Source organism: Biomphalaria glabrata, chromosome 11, assembly GCF_947242115.1.
Source record: "Biomphalaria glabrata chromosome 11, xgBioGlab47.1, whole genome shotgun sequence".
Taxonomy (NCBI): domain Eukaryota; kingdom Metazoa; phylum Mollusca; class Gastropoda; family Planorbidae; genus Biomphalaria; species Biomphalaria glabrata.
The window spans coordinates 20,733,873-20,760,368 of record NC_074721.1 but is presented as its reverse complement, the minus strand read 5'-3'; the positions used below and the strand labels follow the sequence as shown (position 1 = coordinate 20,760,368).

Genomic DNA, 26,496 nt, shown 5'->3' with positions numbered 1-26,496 from the left:
TCGGTGTTTGTTTACCCTGACGACGGCTGAAGTTTTTCTCATAGCAATGACCCAGTCTCTATTCACTTCAGTCAAATGGAAGTAAATATAAAAATATTACATTGAAATAGGAAAGATTTTCCTGAATAGTGAAAGTGAGAGATTTTTTTCTTTGTAGATTCTTCCTTGAAGTCGTCGCAGAATGAAAGACCAACTCTGATTGGAGGAAAAGATAGACTTCAATTCAGCCGGTAGTGCAAACAATCCAGGGACCACTGAGAACTGGTACATTCGTGCACCCGGAACAAGGAGGATTTTAGCGTGTAAGGTAAGTATTTTATTTTTTTGAGAAATAATAATTGGATTGAAAATCTTTCATTGTATCGTTCACAATTTAAACTAAATAATAATATCGCATTTTATCGGTCAGTGTTTATTTACATTTGTTGTTGACAAACGTTAAGACTATATACTGATTTAGAAATGCATGAAAATTATTATCTTGCTTAATAAGCAACATATTATGTATTTAGATAAGCTTTTGTTAATCTAGAGATAAGCTATTGATAACATTGCGATCATCAAAGGTTAAAAGACTTATCTGGCATAACTCGTTGTATAACGCTTTGAATCACTTCGTACCCGTTACATAGGTTATTTAAAAATACTTTTAAATAGGTTTAGTCGTGCAAAAGGTGCATAAGAACTTTCCAAAACGTGCAATTTATTTATTTTTAAACTGCGAATGCATTTTGTTTGCACAAACTTAGAAAAAAATTATTAAAAAAAAAACAGCAACATTTTTTTAATTTTGAATTTGTGTGACGTAGGTTAAGATTTGATAATAACTGATCCGCAGTGGCCGCCTCCAACTTTGTGGAACTGAAACGCTCGTAATGATCTTTTTTTTAAAATTTAATTTTATAGTCTAATGTTTTGTTTTTACATGCATTTTATTTTTGTTAAGGTTAAACATTAAATAATATTAATTGATTTTTCTTTTTTTTCTTGTATACATTCAGATACTGTGTGATTAAATAATTTACGTCATCATAATAATTTTTGTTTGTTTACGACATCTAGCACTGGGATGGAGTGGTCACGTTGTTCAGTCTTGTTTGTGGCCTGTATGATAGGCATACTAATCAATGGTCAGTTTTACTTTTTTAAAAATATAAATTCTTAAGTTATTTGGTTCAGTTAAATGTCCACTTAAAAAGTCAATTCAATAAATGCATATCAGATTTTATTTGCTTTAATGTTTCCTACAACACAAATATATTTATTTACTTTCAATATGCATAACGTCAACGTTTTTTTTTCTATCCATTTTGTATCCTCTTGCATGACTTGTCGATTGTATTGTGTCCCTTTTCAAAGTAAATTAGTCAACAGATAACGTTTGCATAACTACCCAAGTCAATAGCGACTGCTCAAGTCTACCAAATATTGACCCAGTTATTGACAGGCTCCAATTTCATATTCATTGAAGCATATCCGTAGAACTTCGCAGGCTTTTGAGGTCTTTTTTTTTTAATGCTTGGTTCAAGTATTGAGACTCAAACTTTAAATCAATAATTGACACCAAGGACAGGGTCAAATCTATCATGCAATGAACAATGAACTCTCGTAATAGCTACCGTGACATTAGGAAAGATGAGTCTTTGTAATTAATGCCTACAGCGTCAGTTTTCGCAGCCAACTAGACTACGTGTAATCATTCCATTTTAATTTAGATTCTTCCTTCCTTGAAATTTCTGTATTCTACACTGTGTCTCAAAGTCTTTCTATTTCATTGCACATTCTCCAAAATGAAATTATAAATTATGTTGACTAATATTTCATTGAAATAAAAAAATATAAATAGTAGAATGTACATTTATGCTTTTTAAAGTGTGGTATCAAGTACAAGTCAGTTAAGTCTTGATTTATAAATCTACTCTTTTTTTTCACTTCTAAAATTTCCTCAGAGATCAACTAAGAAACTTAGCCTAGTCCTAAACATCATTAAGTAAGACTGTGATGTGGCTCAAACCAATAATATTTGAGAACCTCTTTATTCTAATATGTAATGAGTTCTTTGACAAATAACAAAGATTGTAAGAGATTGTAGCCATGAATTTCTAACTCCTATAGACATTGAGGATTGTCACACTAAACATTATTCAGAGTAATCTGCTCTGTGATGAAGCTTTCATTTTTGAGATCCAGTTTACGTTTTTTAAGCAACAAAATTCAGGAAGAAAAAAAGAAAAGAAACACATATGAAGAAATGTCGTGGCAATATATTGGAATCTAAAGAAATCAAAAGTAAGAACATGAAAAGAGGAAGATTTGGAGAGATTCTTTTAAACAGATTAAATAGACAATGTCAAGGACGCCATATTGAAAAGTCACTGATGGCAGCTATATAATACACATTTGTGCTTAAAGAGCTAAAGAAATTCGATAATACAGTTTGAAAAGTTCACAAAATGTATCAAATGACTTATACTTCGCTTATCGATACTTTAGTAATATGTACACTGTATACACTAAAAAGCTATTTGGAGATTGGCCTCCATGTATAAAAATCTTCCATGACTGTAATCTTGTTCAAATTATCAGACCACAAACCTATATACTAGACATTCAGACTTTTGTGAGATTCGAAACTGAATTTCAAAGAGTCAAAAAGAACGAAATAAAAATAAACTTTTCACCCCTCCCCCCCCCCAAGTGTCTTCATTTTTAAATGATGTAAACGACTTAGTATTATTCATGCATGTCTTAACATACATTTTCTTTATTGAATTTGTTTTCACGGCTTGGTGTGTCCACAACAATAACAACAGGCGTGTCTGGGTAAGTTATAGATAGGTGTGTCTGGGTAAGTTATAGATAGGTGTGTCTGGGTAAGTTATAGATAGGTGTGTCTGGGTAAGTTATAGATACTGTACTTCTTATAGATACTGTACTTCCTATAGATACTGTACTTCCTATAGATACTGTACTTCTTATAGATACTGTACTTCCTATAGATACTGTACTTCTTATAGATACTGTACTTCCTATAGATACTGTACTTCTTATTTCTGTTTCTCTCTCACTGTCATTTCTGTTTTTTTTTTCAAAATTTTGTTTCGGATGTTCCTTCAGAAATAAATTTGATTACACCCTAGGCCACACCTCCTACATGACGTCATGGCAGCTGGCATGGATCGATTCAAGGACCATCAGACTGACAATCAGAAGCGCATACCACACGACCAGGCAGTCATTTGAAAGGAGCACCAAGTTCCAAGAACTCTTTGCTTATAACGAGACAGCATAGATCTACAGAGCTTTTAGTAGAAAATGGCATTGTATTTACTTGAGTATTTCTTTAGATAACACCAAAAACAAACACAATTTTTTTTTAAATTTCTCAGTTGCTTTTTTTGTGTCATTTCTTAATCTGTTCACTGGACTGACCTCTTCTTTATTTGGTTGTAGAGCCTATACATCGCTTGTCCTCTAGGTGTGCAAAAGAAACTTAAATACCTGGTGTGTGTAAGCAAAAAGATATTTTGTAACAGGCAAAGGTGGCTTTTTGGTTTTGTGCTATATGTGAATCTGTAAGTGAATCTGTCATGTTTAGATTTCCAAAACATAAGCTAATGAAAATCAAATTTCGCCATCGACTGTGACTTCTCTAAATAAAGGTAACGGCCAATTTTGTTGTTTTTAATGAAAAAGTACAGATACACCATTTCTTTTTAAAAGTTTTTAAAGACTTATAAGTACAGGATGAAGTGGAAAAAAATCGCAATAACAGAAAAATACATTAAACAATGTTGCATTGTATATATATTTAGTGACTGATTTTTAGCGGCCCCCGAAAGGGGAAAAGACGCTATTAGTTTTGTGCGAAATGTCTGACCGTCTGTCCGTCCGTCCCGTTTAGATCTCGTAAACTAGAAAAGATATTGAAAATCCGACATCACAATATTTTAGACCATTCAAAGTTCTGATGCAACGGCTACTTTTTTTTCTGAAAGCGAAAAATCTAATTTTTAAAATCAGTTATGCAAGCAGTTTTTTAAAGAGAAAAAGCTAATTAGTATGCATTATAAGTTAAACCTAAATTAAAACGAATAGTAATCTTGTAAACTTCATTTTCGTAAACTTTTTCTTATTGCGAATTTTTTTTATTTTTTTTTGAGCATTCGAATAAGAGATTGGGCCTTTTCAAAACAATTACATCAATTATAAGACTTCAGTTAGGCCAGGAGAGGCGCGGTAGCTGAGTGGTAAAGCGCTTGGCTTCTGAACCGGGGGCCCCGGGTTCGAACCCTGGTGAAGACTGGGATTTTCAACTTTGGAATCCTTAGGCGCCTCTGAGTCCACCGAGCTCCAATGGGTACCTGATATTAGTTGGGGAAAAGTAAAGGCGATTGGTCGTTGTGCCGGCTACATGACACCCTCGTTAACCGTAGGCCACAAAAACAGATGAAATTTACATCATCTGCCCTATAGACCACAAGGTCTGAAAGGGGAACTAGTTAGGCCAGGTTCACGTCTAACTTTGCATTCACTTGCACCTATCCTTTGATCTGCTGTACCGTTGGGGCACTACACAATATCTGTCAACCTTCTTTCTCCATTCTTATCTCTCATTTGTCTTTGATATAATTTCATTTGGATGTTCTTTCTGAAAATATTGAAGCCTGCCTGGGTGGACCACTTCGGGGGCCGATTTTGAGTTTTTGTTTCCACACAAACTGTCTTTGTAATCTTGTTTGGTTTGATTTTGTTTATTTTAGGTGAGATTTTAATACTAAACCATCACTTGCCCCAGCTCAGCCAAGGGGATTTTGAGTTTAAAATCCCCTACAAGGGAGTTTTGAGTTTAAAACCACCTACCAGGGGGTTTTGAGTTTTGAACCCCCTACCAGGGGTTTCGCAGTTAAATCCCCCTCTTCTATAAAACATAAACGAAACAAAAAAAAATGCAAACGACAATCCCCAAATTCCAAGAGCACAGTTAAGCAAGGAAGATTTTGGTTTTAAAATCCCCTCCAAAATTTACGATAAACCCCCCCTCTTCAATATTAAAAAAGCAAAATTCTATGAGCGTAGCCAACTAAAAAATACCGCTTCAATATAAAAAAAAAAGCAAATTACGCACTCAAAATGTTATGAGCGTAGCTAAATTGGTTTTGACTCAGTTTTCAATTTAGGCTCCCTTTCAGCGGGGTTTGTAGGTAAAAAATACCTCTTTAATATTAAAAACAAAGCAAATTATACACTCAAAATTCTATGAGTATAGTCAAAGGGGTTATGAGTTTAACCAGAGGGGTTTGATGCTAAAAAAATATCTCTTCAATATAAAAAAAAAGCAAATTACACACTAAAATTATTTGAGCGTAGCCAAGCCAATTGGGGGTTTTGAGTTTAAACCCCTCTCCTATAGATGGCTTTTTTTTTAAAGTTCAAAATCCCCTCCAGATGGTTTTGAGTTTAAAATCCCCCTACTGAGCGTTTTTAGGTGGAAAACCTCTATCTTGAATATTATTCTAAAGCAAACTACAGTTACCAAATTCTATGACCGTAACTAAATGGGGTTTTGAATTTAGAAAAAAAACCTTCAGAGATTTTTTAGTTTTAATCCCCCAACAGATGATTTTGACGATGAAACTTCCCTTTTTGATATAAAATCTAAATCAAACTACAGTCCCCTAATTCCAAGAGCGTATTCAAAAGAGGTTACACATTTCTACCAGTGGCGGAGCTCCATTAATAAATAGTCATCTGCCGAAGTTGAAAAACACTAAATGTGGCTCAACAAAAATGATTTTAGGAGTCAGTTATAGAGTTCGGGTCTAAATCAAGGAAATCCTATGCCGAACTGGGAGTCAACCCCTTAGTAAGGTTGTGACAGAGCGTCGCATGAGGTTTGCGGGACATGTTCTCCGACAAAATGAATTACGCATAATAAGAGTTGCGATGACATCCTAGTACAACTTGGGGCCACACATTCATGGAGGTCCTCAGAGCAGGTGGGAATAGGCATCAGACATTACCAGTGACAGATAGATTTTTGAGGAAACAGCTTGACGGCAAATGCGCCGAACGGAGCGGGAGTGTCTATGTAAGAAAAGCACATTAGGTTTTTGAAATAAACCTTTTTAATAGCAGGAAAATGCACTGTAGATACCTCAGAATATGCACTTTGTTGGCTTTCAGTACCAGAAATAGTGCTTGGCGGCGGGGCTCCGCCCCGCGCTGGGGGACCTCCTAGCGTTCCCCAGACGCCCTTTCTGGCAATGGCGGGAAGTCTACAACTTTTCCACTAACTCCAGGAAGAACCTATTCTAGTGCACTATAAACGTCTTCCGAAAGAATGAAGGGTCAGAATTTGATAAAGATTATACATAATACATACTTACATATAAATATATTTTTTTTCGCGGGGGTGGGAGAAAAAATCCCCCCCAAACCCCACCCCCGAAAAAAAAATCCTAGCTACGCCCATATATATATATACAATGCATAACTGCAATAGGAAGATAATTTTTGTCTTATATTATTTACCATTATGTGTCCAAATCAATGCATTTTGTATTGTAAGGGCTACAAGTTTCAAAGTTTTAACAACTTATGTTTCGGTTTTCCAAAGTCGTGCTGATATAGGACCAAGCACGCATATTGAATGAACATAAGACCAACATATGAACAAGAAGATGATTTAATATGCAGTGTGGGTTAATAGGCAAATTATAAGAGCCATTCTTTAATGTTTCTCTCCTTTTTAAATGTGTGTGAAAATGACCGCCCGCAAGGGACACCCACGAGCTTGAGTGCCCTTTATAAGTGTATGAGACTCTAGCTTTGGTTTTGACCTACATAGATCTTGGTATTATTTACAATGTGTGTTGATATATATGTGTGTAAGTGTTTTTGTTTGATTGTGTGTGTATGCATTACTGTGAATGTGTGTCCAAATCTTCCTATGACTATTCAAAAAAATCGTATAATTTTATTATTTCCTTTAGCGCTGAAGAGATCAATGAGGAGACAATCAACCCAGCTGTCATATCTGTGGTTGCAGTTGTGGGTGGAGTTATCGGTCTTGTCGTGATTGTCATCATTTGTGCTGAGAAAAAAGTGAACCCAAATGTTAAAAGACGAGGTACGCAAGAATCAGGGCCGGCCTTAGGCATAGGAAAACTAGGGCCTCCGATGGGTGGGGGGTTCGCACAGGACTCAAAGAATTGTTTTAGAGAAATGAAATGCGAAACATAGATCCAAACTGAAACATAGCATCTGGCTCTGTGTCTACTAGTCTAGCTCTGTGTCTACTAGTCTGGCTCTGTGTCTACTAGTCTAGTTCTGTGTCTACTAGTCTGGCTCTGTGTCTACTAGTCTAGCTCTGTGTCTACTAGGCTAGCTCTGTGTCTACTAGTCTAGCTCTGTGTCTACTAGTCTAGCTCTGTGTCTACTAGCCTAGCTCTGTGTCTACTAGCCTAGCTCTGTGTCTACTAGTCTGGCTCTGTGTCTACTAGTCTAGTTCTGTGTCTACTAGTCTAGCTCTGTGTCTACTAGTCTAGCTCTGTGTCTACTAGCCTAGCTCTGTGTCTACTAGTCTAGCTCTGTGTCTACTAGTCTGGCTCTGTGTCTACAAGTCTAGCTCTGTGTCTACTAGTCTAGCTCTGTGTCTACTAGTCTAGCTCTGTGTCTACTAGTCCAGCTCTGTGTCTACTAGTCTAGCTCTGTGTCTACTAGTCTAGCTCTGTGTCTACTAGTCTAGCTCTGTGTCTACTAGCCTAGCTCTGTGTCTACTAGTCTAGCTCTGTGTCTACTAGTCTAGCTCTGTGTCTACTAGTCTAGCTCTGTGTCTACTAGTCTAGCTCTGTGTCTACTAGTCTAGCTCTGTGTCTACTAGCCTAGCTCTGTGTCTACTAGCCCAGCTCTGTGTCTACTAGTCTAGCTCTGTGTCTACTGGCTCTGTGTCTACTAGTCTAGCTCTGTGTCTACTAGTCTGGCTCTGTGTCTACTAGTCTGGCTCTGTGTCTACTAGTCTAGCTCTGTGTCTACTAGTCTAGCTCTGTGTCTACTAGTCTAGCTCTGTGTCTACTAGTCTAGCTCTGTGTCTACTAGTCTAGCTCTGTGTCTACTAGTCCAGCTCTGTGTCTACTAGTCTAGCTCTGTGTCTACTAGTCTAGCTCTGTGTCTACTAGCCTAGCTCTGTGTCTACTAGTCTAGCTCTGTGTCTACTAGCCTAGCTCTGTGTCTACTAGCCCAGCTCTGTGTCTACTAGTCTAGCTCTGTGTCTACTGGCTCTGTGTCTACTAGTCTAGCTCTGTGTCTACTAGTCTAGCTCTGTGTCTACTAGTCTAGCTCTGTGTCTACTAGCCTAGCTCTGTGTCTACTAGCCCAGCTCTGTGTCTACTAGTCTAGCTCTGTGTCTACTAGTCTAGCTCTGTGTCTACTAGTCTAGCTCTGTGTCTACTAGTCTAGCTCTGTGTCTACTAGTCTAGCTCTGTGTCTACTAGTCTAGCTCTGTGTCTACTAGTCTAGCTCTGTGTCTACTAGTCTAGCTCTGTGTCTACTAGTCTAGCTCTGTGTCTACTAGTCTAGCTCTGTGTCTACTAGCCTAGCTCTGTGTCTACTAGTCTAGCTCTGTGTCTACTAGTCTAGCTCTGTGTCTACTAGCCTAGCTCTGTGTCTACTAGTCTAGCTCTGTGTCTACTAGTCTAGCTCTGTGTCTACTAGCCTAGCTCTGTGTCTACTAGCCTAGCTCTGTGTCTACTAGCCCAGCTCTGTGTCTACTAGTCTAGCTCTGTGTCTACTGGCTCTGTGTCTACTAGTCTAGCTCTGTGTCTACTAGTCTAGCTCTGTGTCTACTAGTCTGGCTCTGTGTCTACTAGTTTAGCTCTGTGTCTACTAGTCTGGCTCTGTGTCTACTAGTCTAGTTCTGTGTCTACTAGTCTGGCTCTGTGTCTACTAGTCTGGCTCTGTGTCTACTAGTCTGGCTCTGTGTCTACTAGTCTGGCTCTGTGTCTACTAGTCTGGCTCTGTGTCTACTAGTCTAGCTCTGTGTCTACTAGTCTAGCTCTGTGTCTACTAGTCTGGCTCTGTGTCTACTAGTCTGGCTCTGTGTCTAATGGTCTAGCTCTGTGTCTACTTGCTAGACTACAGATGTTAGAAGTCCATTGTTTAGATCTACTTGCTAGACTACAGATGTTAGAAGTCCATTGTTTAGATCAGGAGTCTCAAACACGTGGCCCGCGAAACTATTTTGTGTGGCCCGCGACCACGTCCGCAAATTAAAAAAAAATTAGATAAAATTTACAATGACCACATATAAGCGGTGAAATGATTTACAACTGCTCAAATCAGTAAATAAGGTGTTACTGTCGCCCACCGACCGCTTAGGCTTTCAGCTGGGTGAACGGTGGCCTGATTCTTACCGCTGGCCGATAGCGGCTAGAATCTGGCCACCATTATATCACTGCTCCGACCGTTTGGCCGCGTGGCTAATCAGGCCACTTGGCTAGCGAAACAGGAGAAAAAAGGGAGATGGGGAGGGATTGGGTACATGTGTCAAGATTCTGTGAAGTCAAGCTTTGTTGTTAGCGAGATGATAGCAAAGGCATCACGACCATTCACTGAAGGCCAGTTTGTAAAAGAGTGTATGCTACAGGCGTGTGAAATTATCTGCCCCGAGAAAAAGAAGCCCTTCGAAGGCATAAGTTTGTCTGCGAACACAGTTGCAAGCAGGATCACCGAGTCAGCGACAAATGTTCAACAGCAACTGATTGCCGCTGCAATAGACTTTGTAGCATATTCCATTGCACTGGACGAGTCTACTGGTGTACCAGACACCGCATACTGTGCCGTATTCATTCGTGGGGTCGACGAAAACTTGAACATTGTTGAAGAGCTATTGGACTTACTAGCAATGAAAGGAACGACGACTGGACGCGACGTGTTTCAAGAACTGGAAGCTTGTATTGACAGGTGTGTGGGCTACCGTGGGAAAAAACTTGTTGAAGTGGCTACGGATGGTGCACCAGCAATGTGTTCAGTGAAGGTTGGTGTTGTTGGATTAATGGTAGAGAAACGGAATCAGCTCAGCTTGGCGGGACCTTTTGCAGCCATACACTGCATTCTGCACCAAGAAGCACACTGTGGCAAAAGTATACACACGAAGAACGTGATGGATGTTGTCGTGAAGACGGTGAACTTCATACGTGCACGGGGTCTCAACCACAGACAGTTTGTGTCATTTCTAGCTGATTTAGAAACGGAATACGAAGAGTTGCTTTATCATACGGAAGTCAGATGGTTGAGTCGTGGAAAAGTGCTGCAGAGATTTTTTGAACCGAGACGGGAAATAGCATTGTTCATGGCAATGAAAGACAGAGACATACCTCATCTCAGTGACCTAATGTTTTTGTCGGATCTTGCTTTTCTTACTGACATCACCCAACATCTCAATGCACTCAATTCACAACTACAGGGCACAAAGCAGCTGATTACCGTGATGTTTGATTCATTCAGATGCAAGCTGACTTTGTGGGCCACTCAGCTGGCAGATGGAAACCTGGCTTATTTCTCTTTTCTACAGAGCATAACGGTTGAACTACAGCGCCTGAAAGACTACGTAGACATCCTCTTCAGACTACTTGAAGATTTTGAACACCGCTTTCAGCTATTCACTGCTCTCGAACCACAGTTTTTCCTTGTTGCCACTCCCTCCGCAGTTGACGTGAAAAAGGTTCCAGTGGAAGTCCAGATGGAACTAATGGACCTGCAGTGTGACACTGTTCTGAAGCAAAAATAAGGTGATGTTCCAGATTTCTACCAGTTTCATCCCAGAGAGAAGTTTCCAAACTTAATTTGCGCAGCTGCTAGAATTCTTGCGATGTTTGGGGGTACGTACGTTTGCAAACAGTTTTTCTCCAGAATGAAGATCAACAAAACAGCATTACGATCATGATTGACTGATTAGCATCTGAGAGCAACCTTGCGGCTTGCCAATACACGCGACTTCAGGCCTAACGTCGATGGTCTGGTCTCTGCCAAACGCTCTCAGCTGAGTGGACAGAAACATGAGTGACGAGCCATCTGCAGTAGGCCTAGTAATTATAGTTTTTTTTTTTTTTTTTTTTGGGGGGGGGGGGCAACGTTAACTTATTTTAGTAAACTAAACTGCCTGTGCATGTATAAACTACAATAAATGTAATTAATAATTATATAAACATTTTATTTTAGCTTTTAACTGCAGTGACAGTTGTGTTTGTAAAATTTAATGAAAAAACATGATCTTTTCGTGGTGTGGCCAGCTGACTGATTGTTACTTTCCATTGTGGCCCACATGCTGATATGAGTTTGAGACCCCTGGATTAGATATACTTGTTAGACTACATCTAGGTTAGAAGTCCATTGTTTATATCTGCTTGTTAGACTACATCTAGGTTAGAAGTCCATTGTTTAGATTTACTTGCTAGACTACAGATGTTAGAAGTCCATTGTTTAGATTTACTTGCTAGACTACAGATGTTAGAAGTCCATTGTTTAGATCTATTTGCTAGACTACAGATGTTAGAAGTCCATTGTTTAGATCTACTTGCTAGACTACAGATGTTAGAAGTCCATTGTTTAGATCTATTTGCTAGACTACAGATGTTAGAAGTCCATTGTTTAGATCTACTTGCTAGACTACAGATGTTAGGAGTCCATTGTTTAGATCTACTTGCTAGACTACAGATGTTAGGAGTCCATTGTTTAGATCTACTTGCTAGACTACAGATGTTAGAAGTCCATTGTTTAGATCTACTTGCTAGACTACAGATGTTAGAAGTCCATTGTTTAGATCTACTTGCTAGACTACAGATGTTAGAAGTCCATTGTTTAGATCTACTTGCTAGACTACAGATGTTAGAAGTCCATTGTTTAGATCTACTCGTTAGACTACAGATGTTAGAAGTCCATTTTTTTGATCTACTTGCTAGACTACAGATGTTAGAAGTCCATTGTTTAGATCTACTTGCTAGACTACAACTGTTAGAAGTCCATTTTTTTGATCTACTTGCTAGACTACAGATGTTAGAAGTCCATTGTTTAGATCTACTTGCTAGACTACAGATGTTAGAAGTCCATTGTTTAGATCTACTTGCTAGACTACAGATGTTAGAAGTCCATTGTTTAGATCTACTTGCTAGACTACAGATGTTAGAAGTCCATTGTTTAGATCTACTTGCTAGACTACAGATGTTAGAAGTCCATTGTTTAGATCTACTTGCTAGACTACAGATGTTAGAAGTCCATTGTTTAGATCTACTTGCTAGACTACAGATGTTAGAAGTCCATTGTTTAGATCTACTTGCTAGACTACAGATGTTAGAAGTCCATTGTTTAGATCTACTTGCTAGACTACAGATGTTAGAAGTCCATTGTTTAGATCTACTTGCCTGACTACATCTAGGTTAGAAGTCCATTGTTTAGATCTACTCGTTAGACTACATATGTTAGGAGTCCATTGTTTAGATCTACTCGTCAGACTACAGATGTTAGAAGACCATTGTTTAGATCTACTCTTTAGACGACATATGTTAGAAGACCATTGTTTAGGTCTACTCGTTAGACTACATATGTTAGGAGTCCATTGTTTAGATCTACTCGTCAGACTACAGATGTTAGAAGACCATTGTTTAGATCTACTCTTTAGACGACATATGTTAGAAGACCATTGTTTAGATCTACTCTTTAGACGACATATGTTAGAAGACCATTGTTTAGGTCTACTCTTTAGACTACATATGTAAGAAGACCCTTGCTTAGAGTATAAATAACGGTCTATAATTCATTGCGTATTTTTCAGAGTATTTTTTTTTTTGCTTTTCTATTTAATTTGGGGCCACCCACTTCACTTCGCCTAGGGCATCCCTATTCACTTCGCAAAGGCCCTAGGCCTCGAATTACCTAATTAAGGCCGGTTCTGCAATAATGCACAATATATTGTAATGTATTGAATACTATAGAACATTTGCTCTCTAACATTGCTTAACCCGGAACAAAAGAATTTGTCATTTTTATTTGAAAGAAAAAAGAAATATTAAATTAAAATTGATAATTGTAATAATTTAGACAACTTGATGGTAATTATTTATCCCTTCATTACATGAAATTGTCTTTTTATCTTAACCACACTGGTACTGAGTACATCATAATCGATTACTGTGTGTCGTTTATTTCGTATGTAGGCTTTTATCAGTGCCACTCTGTGCACGTGTGTTTCTAATTTCATCATGTGTCTCTGTCAGGACCACCGGACTGGACAAATAATTTAATCTTGAAGAGAGAGCTGGACGAAGGATTCACTGACATCTCTGATGGCATCTATGCCAACAGTCCTAACCACGTGACCAGAGAGAGGCTGGGGATCACGGTGACCGATGCAGCCAGGTGGAATCGCGGAATGACATCAGGAAAACATGTCTTTGAGGTGAAGCACATTTTTTATGGACTAATGGCGCCATGATTTTTTTTTCAGTTATTAATAATTCGAATTTTTTTTTTGGGGGGGGGGGGAGGGGGGGTCTAATGCATGAGGTTTTAACTCTTTTATTTTAATGAAACATTAAATGTAAGCAAATCAATGCATTCTAAATCGCTGGACACATTGAGAACTATCGTCTATTCAAAAGTTTTAAAGGGTTATTTGAAATGATCCCCCATTGACTTCTGGGATGAAAGTCTGGGGAAAACATGCAGGGAAGTATTGTAAAAAATAAATCCATTAAAATGTTTTATTATTGTGTGTTTGTCTTTTGTCTGTCACGTTTCGATCGATCTAAAAAAATACAATCGATTTTGAAATCCGAGTTCATTTTCATATTTATTTTCTCAGATAAACTGGCCCAAGAAAAACAACCGAGGGTTCTCCTCCTGTGTAGGCGTAGGAACCTCGGATGTACCAATGAAAAAACAGGGCCGTGTCAGCCTTGTGGGTGAACACAGTCAATCGTGGGGCTTGGACATGGCCAAGCAGAGAGCCATTCATTTTGGTAAAGTGCAGCAGAGACTTTATTTGCCCATCCCCGACAGGTGGGTCTAACATATAATCATACATGTCAATAGGATTTGGGATTTTTATCTTTGGTGGGAAACTAGAAATAGACAGCTTTTTGGTCTAACCGGTGCACACACTACAGAAAGTGGCTGATAAGCTATTGACTTCAAAGGTTGTATCATGATAAGCTATTGACTTCAAAGGTTGTATCATGATAAGCTATTGACTTCAAAGGTTGTATCATGATAAGCTATTGACTTCAAAGGTTGTATCATGATAAGCTATTCACTTCAAAGGTTGTATCATGATAAGCTATTCACTTCAAAGGTTGTATCATGATAAGCTATTCACTTCAAAGGTTGTATCATGATAAGCTATTGACTTCAAAGGTTGTATCATGATAAGCTATTGACTTCAAAGGTTGTATCATGATAAGCTATTCACTTCAAAGGTTGTATCATGATAAGCTATTGACTTCAAAGGTTGTATCATGATAAGCTATTGACTTCAAAGGTTGTATCATGATAAGCTATTGACTTCAAAGGTTGTATCATGATAAGCTATTCACTTCAAAGGTTGTATCATGATAAGCTATTGACTTCAAAGGTTGTATCATGATAAGCTATTGACTTCAAAGGTTGTATCATGATAAGCTATTGACTTCAAAGGTTGTATCATGATAAGCTATTCACTTCAAAGGTTGTATCATGATAAGTTATTGACTTCAAAGGTTGTATCATGATAAGCTATTCGCTTCAAAGGTTGTATCATGATAAGCTATTGACTTCAAAGGTTGTATCATGATAAGCTATTGACTTCAAAGGTTGTATCATGATAAGCTATTCACTTCAAAGGTTGTATCATGATAAGCTATTGACTTCAAAGGTTGTATCATGATAAGCTATTGACTTCAAAGGTTGTATCATGATAAGCTATTCACTTCAAAGGTTGTATCATGATAAGTTATTGACTTCAAAGGTTGTATCATGATAAGCTATTGACTTCAAAGGTTGTATCATGATAAGCTATTGACTTCAAAGGTTGTATCATGATATAGTGTATTTGTGTGCACTTTTTATATGTAAGAGTGTAGAATGAAACTCTCTTCCGTTTGTTTGTCCTTTTTTATTTAGTTGGAGAACATTGAAGTTCAATTTAGAGTTTGTTTTAAATGTTTCTATTTGCTGATAGTAAAAATTCTCTTATGTAACAATCCCAGCATACTTAACATAATGTGACGTAGCTATGGCCTCAGTTGAACTGTATATGTTTATGAAAAAAAAAAGATAGTGGAGAGTCGTTGTTGTTTTTAAAAGTCTTGCCTACGTCTAAAAGTCATTTCATTTCTACCTCACTAACTCCCCAGGTTTTTATGTGCGTGACATGTGAAATAATGTAGCCATAACTATGGTGGGATATGACTGCCCTATTAAGATGTAGAGGCTGTGGCATGTAACATGTGTTCCAGATTGGAATTTTTTTTTGTTTCTATTAGTTGAAAAAGGCGGGAAAGACGAGGTGGGAAATGTGCAACAAACTTCTTGGGCTATAATACGGAAAGACTATAGGGCGCGTGCTCAGCACGATAGAGACTTCTGGAGTCTTTTTGTTTTCTTTGTCAAACTATACCAAACAATATTAACAAGCATACTAGAGCTATTTTACAATTTCAAAGGTTAACCAATGATTATTTTTAAACGTTGAATCTGGTTGATTTTCATTTTCTTGACAAAGTTTATTTTGAACTTACTGTCTGTCTGATTGGGTGGATTCTCCCGCACTGTTGTTATTCCCACTTTCCATTCTCGAATTAAGTTCAAATTTTGTACAATTATTCATTGTCGATTAAACAAGTGAATAAAATAATTATAATTGAAAGCTATTCTTTCATCAATTAGTGGTAATTAACTAATTTTGCATTTTATTGAAAAAAGGGAGATAAACTTATAACATTGAGATATATGGACGCGATTGAATGGTGCTCTCCATTCACTCATTATAAGCTTTGTATTGAAAAGTTGTTTTTAAATACTTTGTTTTCAAATGTGATTCTCCGATTTCTCGGGTCACTTAGAAGCGTATATATCAAGGGAGGTAATTCATAATATCCATTGCATGAAAACTAATTCAGTTACCGTTTCTGTATTACTCCTGTCTCGGAAGACAATGAATACACACAGTTACAACATTGGCTCTGGTTCGTCTAGAGACGGTACAGAATCTGGAGTGACTGATCAAGCCAATTTTGTAGCGGCAGAGTTTACCACAGTTCGTGCATGTGCGTGCATCTGTCCTAGGGCTAGCTGACAGGGCAGCTTTCTGTTACTTCGTTTCTTCAGCTTCGTTACTTTTGCAAAGTTTGTACCAGCACGTACAGTCTGTCTCTGTTTCTATTGATCGCACATAACGCAAAGGGAAATAACTCATCAAGATATGTCATAGAAATGCTAAGACAACGTAAACATGGAGGTACAAAATAAACTAGAAATAGAGACATCGACTATAAACATATATCACTAGCTTACTTTGACCTTTGACATACACATTTTTGTATGTAGAAAATGCACGTTCGCTATATCTTCTTCCAAGTAATAGAGTCTGGTGGGAAATAGTCCGACTTAGTTTCTTAAGACGATTTTTTTTTCACATCTTGTATATTACAGGCATTCCGTTATCTGTTAAAGTTCCCATTCAGACAATGTTAAGGTCATCTGTTTATTTGGACAACAGTTGAGCAAGGTGTTATGTGGCCAGCATAACTACCAACCGCCTTAACTTTGCCCAACTAAAGTCAGGTACCCATTAGAGTTGGGTGTACTCAGGGGCGCACTAAAAATCCCGAAATTCGGAATCCCAGTCTTCACCGAGAGTTGAACCGAGGACCCCAGGTTCGGAAGCCAAGTGTGTAACCACCGCCCCTCCCCCGTTCAACATATAGGATAATTGCGTCCTACACATATCCATGAATTCATTTAGCGTTCATTTTAATTAGAGACTTGAACTCTGTTAGATCTAAATCATTGGACAATTTTCTTAGCAGATGGAATAAGAGATGTGCTTATGTGTCTTTCTGGGTATTTTATTAGGTTGTGTTTTTTTGTATATGTAAGTTATAATTCAGTGCTTTATGTTTTATTGTTACTTTACGAGTAAGTCTTCTATTCTGAAATGTCTCTAAATTGTTTGATTTTACTACTGGTGTTACACTAGTCATTTGTTATGAATCTCACTGTTCTGGGTGTGTGGGTTTGTTTTATGTGTTCTTAGTTTAGAGGTAAAAACCACGGGGAACAAATTGTAAACTTAGTCCAACCAAGGTCAAATAGTATTGAAGTTTCAGGTTGTTGTTTTATTTGTAATAAATTTCTCTTAATAAACACTAATGCTTTGTTTAATTCTTATTGTATAATTTTCTTAATATGGAGATTCTATAGTGGTTTTATATTAATTGTAACACCTTGGTATTTTAAGTTTTTAGCTATGTTACTGGATTACTGTGAATAAGATTGATTGGCTTTTGTTTTAGTATTTTATTAATCGTAATTATTGATATTTTTCTAGGTAGAAAGACATGCTGCAATTTAATTTCCATTTCTGTAATTCATCTTTGTAAACTTTCAGTATTGCTTTTCATATTATGATTGTTTCTCTAAGTAATGTAATAGTTGTTGCTGTTAGATTTGTCTTCTTGATCATTGCATTGTATCTTGCATTTCTTTCAAACGTAAACAAGTTGCAATTTTAATGTTTCACATGAGGATTGGAACAAATCGTTTCTTATTTTCTTCTCTTTCCTTAAAAATGTAAACCGGGTCTATAAAATCCAAATGTAAATAATGCTATGATAGAATCTCAGCCTAGAAGTCCCACTATTCCCATGTAGATCTAAGATGTAATCTTTATGAGTCGACAGGTACTTTATGTACGTGGACATGGACTCGGGCACTGTCAGCTTCGGCGATGACGTCACCATCCACGGCCGGAACGCGGAGTACTACGGAAACATCCTGACAGGGATACCCAAGAACAGCAAGAAACCATTTTACTTGATGATTAGCATGTGCCAGCCCAAGGAGCAGGTGCAAGTTTACTACAGGGGGACTGCAAGTAAGTTGTTTGGTTAGAATGGGACTGCACATTAGCGTGTTGAAGTATCTTAGGACTGCAAGTAAGGTGTTTGGTTAGCATGGGACTGCACGTTAGCGTGTTGAAGTATCTTAGGACTGCAAGTAAGGTGTTTGGTTAGCATGGGACTGCACGTTAGCGTGTTGAAGTATCTTAGGACTGCAAGTAAGGTGTTTGGTTAGCATGGGACTGCACGTTAGCGTGTTGAAGTATCTTAGGACTACAAGTAAGGTGTTTGGTTAGCATGGGACTGCACGTTAGCGTGTTGAAGTATCTTAGGACTACAAGTAAGGTGTTTGGTTAGCATGGGACTGCACGTTTAAGTTTAATCATCTCTGTTCTAGTGTAATCAATGATTACTAACCCGCATCGGGTTCTAGTGATGTGTCGCAAACATTATGACTTTACCATTGATGCCACAAACCTCTTGATAATAAAAATGTGTGTGTGTGAATTATCTTGTGAGTTACAATACGTCAGTTAAATTATTCTTTAACTACGATCTGACTTAATCATCTCTTGAGAGCTACAATGGAAGGGCAACGGATGAACCTATCAACTTCATCTTCTTGTGTTTTTATTTCGATAAGTCTCAGATCGCCACATTAAAAACCTCCAAAACTAACCCCCAAAAAATTTTGAGTCTACGGTCCGACTCTACGGCGCTCAGATTTATGGCACTAATGGTCTCAGCCTTTTAGCACTTTTTCAAACCGATACAGCCAATATCATAGTTGGCAGATCCATGTTCCTTGATCCCACTAAGTAATTTCAGCTGCTAAATAGACAAGGAAATCTCTTAAAGCTATTCCTAAAATCTATTATGATTAATATGTTTTTCTTAAAAATACAACACCAGTAAAAAAAAAAAACACCAACAACAACAACACGCAAACAACGAAACAAATTTAAGTAAAAGTGATTTACTGCTGAAGTGATTTCGTAAATAAAATCTTCTTATCTCGTGTATTTTTTATCCTGTAACATTGTTGAAGCTCCTCATTTGAACGTGTGTTGATTTGTATCCATAGCAACAGGCAATGGCTTCAATCTGATTGGTGGAGCACCTTTCTACGAAGACGGAGGCAAGGGACCAACAAGACCTCAAGAACAACAAGCAACGGTTGCAGTAGCACCAGCTGCCAATGTTATAAACGTATATAGCATGCCCAGTAAGCACCTTGCATACTTTGCACGTATTGAAAATAGGTCCATCTCAACAGTCCTCGCTAAATAGGTCCATCTCAACAGTCCTCACTAAATAGGTCCATCTCAACAGTCCTCGCTAAATAGGTCCATCTCAATAGTCCTCGCTAAATAGGTCCATCTCAATAGTCCTCGCTAAATAGGTCCATCTCAACAGTCCTCGCTAAATAGGTCCATCTCAACAGTCCTCGCCAAATAGATCCATCTCAACAGTCCTCGCTAAATAGGTCCATCTCAACAGTCCTCACTAAATAGGTCCATCTCAACAGTCCTCGCTAAATAGGTCTATCTCAACAGTCCTCGCTAAATAGATCCATCTCAACAGTCCTTGCTAAATAGGTCCATCTCAACAGTCCTCGCTAAATAGGTCCATCTCAACAGTCCTCGCTAAATAGATCCATCTCAACAGTCCTCGCTAAATAGGTCTATCTCAACAGTCCTCGCTAAATAGGTCCATCTCAGTAGTCCTCGCTAAATAGGTCCATCTCAATAGTCCTCGCCAAATAGATCCATCTCAACAGTCCTCGCTAAATGGTCCATCTCAGTAGTCCTCGCTAAATAGGTCCATCTCAATAGTCCTCGCTAAATAGGTCCGTCTCAATAGTCCTCGCTAAATGGTCCATCTCAGTAGTCCTCGCTAAATAGGTCCGTCTCAATAGTCCTCGCTAAATAGGTCCATCTCAATAGTCCTCGCTAAATAGGTCCGTCTCAATAGTCCTCGCTAAATAGGTCCGTCTCAATAGTCCTCGCTAAATAGGTCCGTCTCAATAGTCCTCGCTAAATAGGTCCATCTCAACAGTCCTCGCCAAATAGATCCATCTCAACAGTCCTCGCTAAATAGGTCTATCTCAACAGTCCTCGCTAAATAGGTCCATCTCAGTAGTCCTCGCTAAATAGGTCCATCTCAATAGTCCTCGCTAAATAGGTCTATCTCAACAGTCCTCGCTAAATAGGTCCATCTCAGTAGTCCTCGCTAAATAGGTCCATCTCAATAGTCCTCGCTAAATAGGTCCATCTCAACAGTCCTCGCTAAATAGGTCCATCTCAATAGTCCTCGCTAAATAGGTCCATCTCAATAGTCCTCGCTAAATAGGTCCATCTCAATAGTCCTCGCTAAATAGGTCCATCTCAACAGTCCTCGCTAAATAGGTCCATCTCAACAGTCCTCGCTAAATAGTTCCATCTCAACAGTCCTCGCTAAATAGGTCCATCTCAACAGTCCTCGCTAAATAGGTCCATCTCAACTGGGTCTAACTAAATAGTTTCCAGAATTTGATTCAAATCTCACGTGTTGGCGCTTGTTCCATATGCAATGTTAGGAGACGTTTCTAACTTTTAGCAGCCTCTTTTCACGTACACACAGCCTTGTTATCTCGGCAACCAAAACTTGATTTCATAGAAGTAGTACCATAGTATCTATCTCATGGATATTTTGCATAAAAAGGTTGTCCGACGCCATCTTCGCTAATTATCCACCTTCACATCTTCTCCTGTCACTAGAAGTAGTTTCTCCCTGCTTAGCGACACATGCAGAAGTTTAGTTTGTCATCATTAACATTATCATAAATTTGAGTGAGGACTTAACAAAAGCCCTCGATAGAAACCCTGCTGTTTAGCCTAGCCTAGTGCATACATGTCAGCATACAGGTCGAGAATTTGTGGTAACTCTTAGACCTGTCGACACGAAGATGAGCAAGTTTCCTTTTCCTTTCCTCAGCGCCGGCGGCGACACCGTGAGTCGAAGTTTGGCGTGCGATATATGAGTTAACGGGACAGTGGCCTGTGCTGCACTGTGCTCAATTTTTTTTGGCTCAGGCCTGGGCAGCGTCCACTACGGGGAAGTGTGGTCTGGGTGCCACATGTGCGCCCAGACTCCTCGGTCTTTTTTGTGACCTGTCCAAGCACTCAAACCTCTTTTCCATTTCAATGTTTACGAAGCTACTGTTGATCAACTCACTCTGTCTGGTACATGTTATTGTTGATCAACTCACTCTGTCTGGTACATGTTATTGTTGATCAACTCACTCTGTCTGGTACATGTTATTGTTGATCAACTCACTCTGTCTGGTACATGTTATTGTTGATCAACTCACTCTGTCTGGTACATGTTATTGTTGATCAACTCACTCTGTCTGGTACATGTTATTGTTGATCAACTCACTCTGTCTGGTACATGTTATTGTTGATCAACTCACTCTGTCTGGTACATGTTATTGTTGATCAACTCACTCTGTCTGGTACATGTTATTGTTGATCAACTCACTCTGTCTGGTACATGTTATTGTTGATCAACTCACTCTGTCTGGTTCTCCCACACCCATTCTCCACTATGATTCTCGGATCAAGTTGAAACTTTATACAATTATTTATTGTTCAAGTCAAAACAAGAAACAGTAAAAAAAAACAACAACAAATTAGTTAATTGAGTTCCCCTTTCAGATCTAGTGGTCTATAGATATATATGATGTAAAGGTCATCTGTTTCTGTGGCCTACGGTTAATGAGGGTGTCATGTGGTCAGCACAACGACCAACCGCCTTTACGTTTCCCCCAACTAATGTCAGGTACCCATTAGAGCTGGGTGGACTCAGAGGCACCCGATGATCCCTAAATTAAAAATACCAATCTTCACCAGAATTCAAACCCCGGACCCCGGTTCGGGAGCCAAGCGCTTTATCGCTCAGCCACCGCGCCTCCAAAATAATTAATTAATTATTGATAATTAATTATTTTGATTGGTATCGAATACAGGGAATAAGTGCTATTTTTTTTAGAGATGTTGCAGTATATATGAAGCTATTCCCTATAAAACGTTTTGACCTCGTTTTTTCTTCCACTTCCCATGCTTGGATCAAGTTAACGTTTTGTAGAATTATTCATAGTTGGTGACAATACACGAATCAATAAAAAAAAAAGTAATTAATCAATTATATATAATTCATTATTTTTTTTAATATAAAAAATGGAACTTATTCCTGCTATATCTATTTATAGGCAGATGATATTAAGGTCATCTGTTTCTTAAGCCAATGGTTAAAGAGCAGGGTTTCATGTGGCCAGCACAACGACCAACCACTTTTCCCCAACTAAAGTCAGGTTGAATAGAGTTGGGGAGGACTCAATGGCCAAAGATACACATGGCCTTCTTTACCTGCCTTATAGATCGCAAGGTCTGAAAGGAGGAACTTTTTGCTTTTTAGATACGTTTTTAACCTGCAAAGTAATGGACTCTCCTTTTTGTTATCCAATCATTAGTTCTCACCAAATTCTAAAATTTCGTTGTACTTATTTCAGACATGCAATTTGTGTGTGTGTGTTAATATCACTCTTTAAAATGCTTCAATCTTTGATTTAGGCGTCCCTCAAGGTTACCCACAACAGCCTGCCTATCCAGTTCAGGGCGGCTACCCTCCTCCTTACAGCGCCTACCAGCCACAAGGGGCATACCAACAACCAGGTGCCTACCAGCAACAGGGATATGGAGGATATCCACCCCAAGGTTACCCCCCAGCCGTAGCGGAAGGGAGCCACAAGAAGAAAAGCAAGGGTCACAAACGCAGTGGCTCCTCTTCATCCTCCTCCTCCGAGTCGGACAGTGGCAAGAAACAGAGGAAAGAGCTCAAGAAGTTAGCCAAACTGGTCTCTGACTAAACTAGCTTGCACGGGTAAGTCAAACTGGCCACTGAGTAAACTAAGCTTGCATGGGTAAGTCAAACTGGCCACTGAGTGAACTAGCTTGCATGGGTAAGTCAAACTGGCCACTGGGTAAACTAGCTTGCATGGGTAAGTCAAACTGGCCACTGAGTAAACTAAGCTTGCATGGGTAAGTCAAACTGGCCACTGAGTGAACTAGCTTGCATGGGTAAGTCAAACTGGCCACTGAGTAAACTAAGCTTGCATGGGTAAGTCAAACTGGCCACTGAGTAAACTAAGCTTGCATGGGTAAGTCAAACTGGCCACTGGGTAAACTAGCTTGCATGGGTAAGTCAAACTGGCCACTGGGTAAACTAGCTTGCATGGGTAAGTCAAACTGGCCACTGAGTAAACTAAGCTTGCATGGGTAAGTCAAACTGGCCACTGAGTAAACTAAGCTTGCATGGGTAAGTCAAACTGGCCACTGGGTAAACTAGCTTGCATGGGTAAGTCAAACTGGCCACTGGGTAAACTAGCTTGCATGGGTAAGTCAAACTGGCCACTGAGTAAACTAAGCTTGCATGGGTAAATCAAACTGGCCACTGAGTGAACTAGCTTGTATGGGTAAGTCAAACTGGCCACTGGGTAAACTAGCTTGCATGGGTAAGTCAAACTGGCCACTGGGTAAACTAAGCTTGCATGGGTAAGTCAAACTGACCACTGGGTAAACTAAGCTTGCATGGGTAAGTCAAACTGACCACTGAGTAAACTAAGCTTGCATGGGTAAGGCAAACTGGCCACTGAGTAAACTAAGCTTGCATGGGTAAGTCAAACTGACCACTGGGTAAACTAGCTTGCATGGGTAAGTCAAACTGGCCACTGAGTAAACAAGCTTGCATGGGAAAGTCAAACTGGCCACTGGGTAAACAAGCTAACATGGGAATGTGGTGCACATGAAAATAACTATAATACGAATACTTACACTACTACTTCTAATAATAATAATGGTAACAAGAAAAACATTTTTTTTTACATACTTTAAAAATAAAAGAAGCTTTTATTAAGTGAAATTGTATCCCTTAGTTTGGATCAGGCATGTAACTATACGCATGACAAACTTAAACATAATAAATCTGTGCAATTAGAAATATTCTTACAAATACTCTTAGTTTCTAGCGCTATTTCGTGGTTTTAACTTTCTCAATGCGCTCTGATCCTACCACATGTCTGGACCAGTTGGGGGAGGGGGAAGAAGGGGGTATCTTGGGAAACGTTTATACATGATCGTTTTTTTTTCTTATTCTTAAATGCATAAAAAAAATTCACTTAGTGCTTAAGAGTCCTCAAGAGGATTAATTCAACTTATAGGCCCTACCACAACATCTGTCAAGTACGATCTCTTTCCCATGTTCAAGATACCAAACAAAATAATTAATGAACAATAGCTAATTAACTAATTGGTTCATTTTTTTTAAATTGATTCTTTTGTTGTCAGGTAAAAGAAATAGTTGTGCAATTCTAGATTGGTTGTGGGAGAAATAACGTGTGCAAACTTTCTACCATACAGACAGAGTGAATTGATAGAAGCTTTGTAATACTAAGGTGACTACAATGCATAGTTTCTCTTAGATGTTATTCCTGCGGCGGCAGGGAATTAGACAATTCTAAGTAATAGTAAGAAGGTATCGTCTTCAAGCTCGAAGAACTATGAGAAGTTAACAATAGCTAACGACCACGCAGACCTGTATGTGACCTACATATTTTGTCACATTAAAGCCTGCCAAAGGCGCTGTCTGCTGTTGTTGGTCTTTTCACTACCTGACAGGTCTCCATAGGTTCTTAAACGTATGTCATGCGATGTATTCAATACTTCTCCGGCTCTACTGAATGGAGCAAACATCGCTACAAAATAAATCAGCTTAGTGTTTCGTGTTCAATGTTTCATAGAACTTGGTCTCTAAGACATTTCTTCAAACCTACATGCTCGTTGTTTAGCCAAGAATTCAAAACAGTGGCGTAGCTAGGGAGGGGGGGGGGCTTGACGTCTTTATGAGCCCCCCCCCCTGCATTTTGACATTCGACATCAGGCCATGAGATAATGTACTTAATAAATAAATAACTTAATACTAACTCCTGTTATTCCCTGAGAGTAACTCCGCCAAAAGGAGGTCAACAGGTCACTAATTTATATAACAACATGAATAGCGAGATTAACTGGCAGAGGCGTAATATTTCATCCTGAATAGAACAAACAAACATTTCGGACACTCGCTTGGGAGATCCCTACAATGGGCGCTCGTGATACTTTCGAATTTGAACCTCCACCCCTCCCCCACCCTAGCTACGCCACTGATTCCAAACATGTTTAATTACAAATAAATAAATAGATAAAAATAATTAACTTATAAAAAGTTCATCCTTTTCTGTTAAGAATGATTATTATTCGTTTTTTTTCTTCAGTTTATCAATGAGATGACACTGTAGGAATGAGATTCTAAAAAGCTGCTGATATTTAATGTTGCATCTGTGACTGTGATATTTTATTTTTTAAAAACTGTGATTTAACTTTATTATGTAATATTTTATGTCTTTGATTTAATTGTAATTGATGTTTATATGCCTGTACATAAAACAATAAATGTGAAATAACGCGTCTATTTGAGAGTATTGCTGGGCTTCAAATCTTCTTTTCTCTTCACCCTGTTCCAAGAATGTAGGTCAGTGTTTCCCAAAGTGGGGTAGGGGAAGACTTAAAAATTAGGAGTGTGTACGCTTTGTACCTCATTAACTAAGCTGATTTTTTTTTAAATACCCGTTTATTATGTTCTCTTAATAAATTAAAAATGAGGTGGGGGGAGAGGGCTACTTAGCATTACACAAATTATAAAAAAGGGGTACACATAGGTCAAAAGTCTGGGAGACACTGGTGTAGACTCGATATAATAGGTTCTATAATGTTAATTGTTTGCTATCATTTTTTGTGTTAACACAGCGAGGCCTATTCAGAGTATAACAAAAAGTCTATGTATTTTGTTTTAATTAACGATTTATTAATGCCAAACATAATACACTCAACTTTGCCTGTTCTTTTGAAAGGTATGTGAAATAAAAAATACATACATTTAAACTTTTTTTTTGTTTTTTTTGACAACTCAGTCTGTCTGTCCGGAACAGATTTTGAACTCGAAATTTCTCCCAGGCCCATTCTTGGATCAAGTTGGAAACGTTACATTACCTATAGTACTCCTACCTAACAAAACATGAATTAAAAAGGTTACAAAGACAGTTAGTGTGGAAAACACAAACTCAAAATCGGCCTCGAACTGTTCCACCCAGGCAGGTAAAAAGGCAGGTTTCAATATTATCACAATGATATTCTATCAAAGAGAAAGGACAGAAAATAATGGAGAAAAAAAAGGTTAACAGATCTTGTGTGGTGCCCCAGCGGACCAAAGGATAGGTGAGTGTGAAGTTAGATTTGAACCTGGCCTAACTGATGTCTTATAAAGAATA

The 26,496-nt window shown here is 38.5% G+C and overlaps 1 protein-coding gene across 1 annotated transcript; it reads left to right on the top strand.

Annotated features, from left to right (window-relative positions):
- On the top strand, positions 1–26,110 carry LOC106073177 (uncharacterized). Its single transcript, XM_056004234.1, has 10 exons — positions 1–307; positions 1,063–1,130; positions 2,814–2,823; positions 6,996–7,132; positions 13,272–13,453; positions 13,859–14,055; positions 17,934–18,127; positions 19,177–19,317; positions 22,706–23,015; positions 25,444–26,110. Exons 2-9 carry the CDS (start codon positions 1,070–1,072, stop codon positions 22,999–23,001), a joined length of 1,218 nt encoding a protein of 405 aa, XP_055860209.1. The 5' UTR covers positions 1–307; positions 1,063–1,069; the 3' UTR covers positions 23,002–23,015; positions 25,444–26,110.
- Positions 26,111–26,496: the final 386 nt, after the last annotated feature.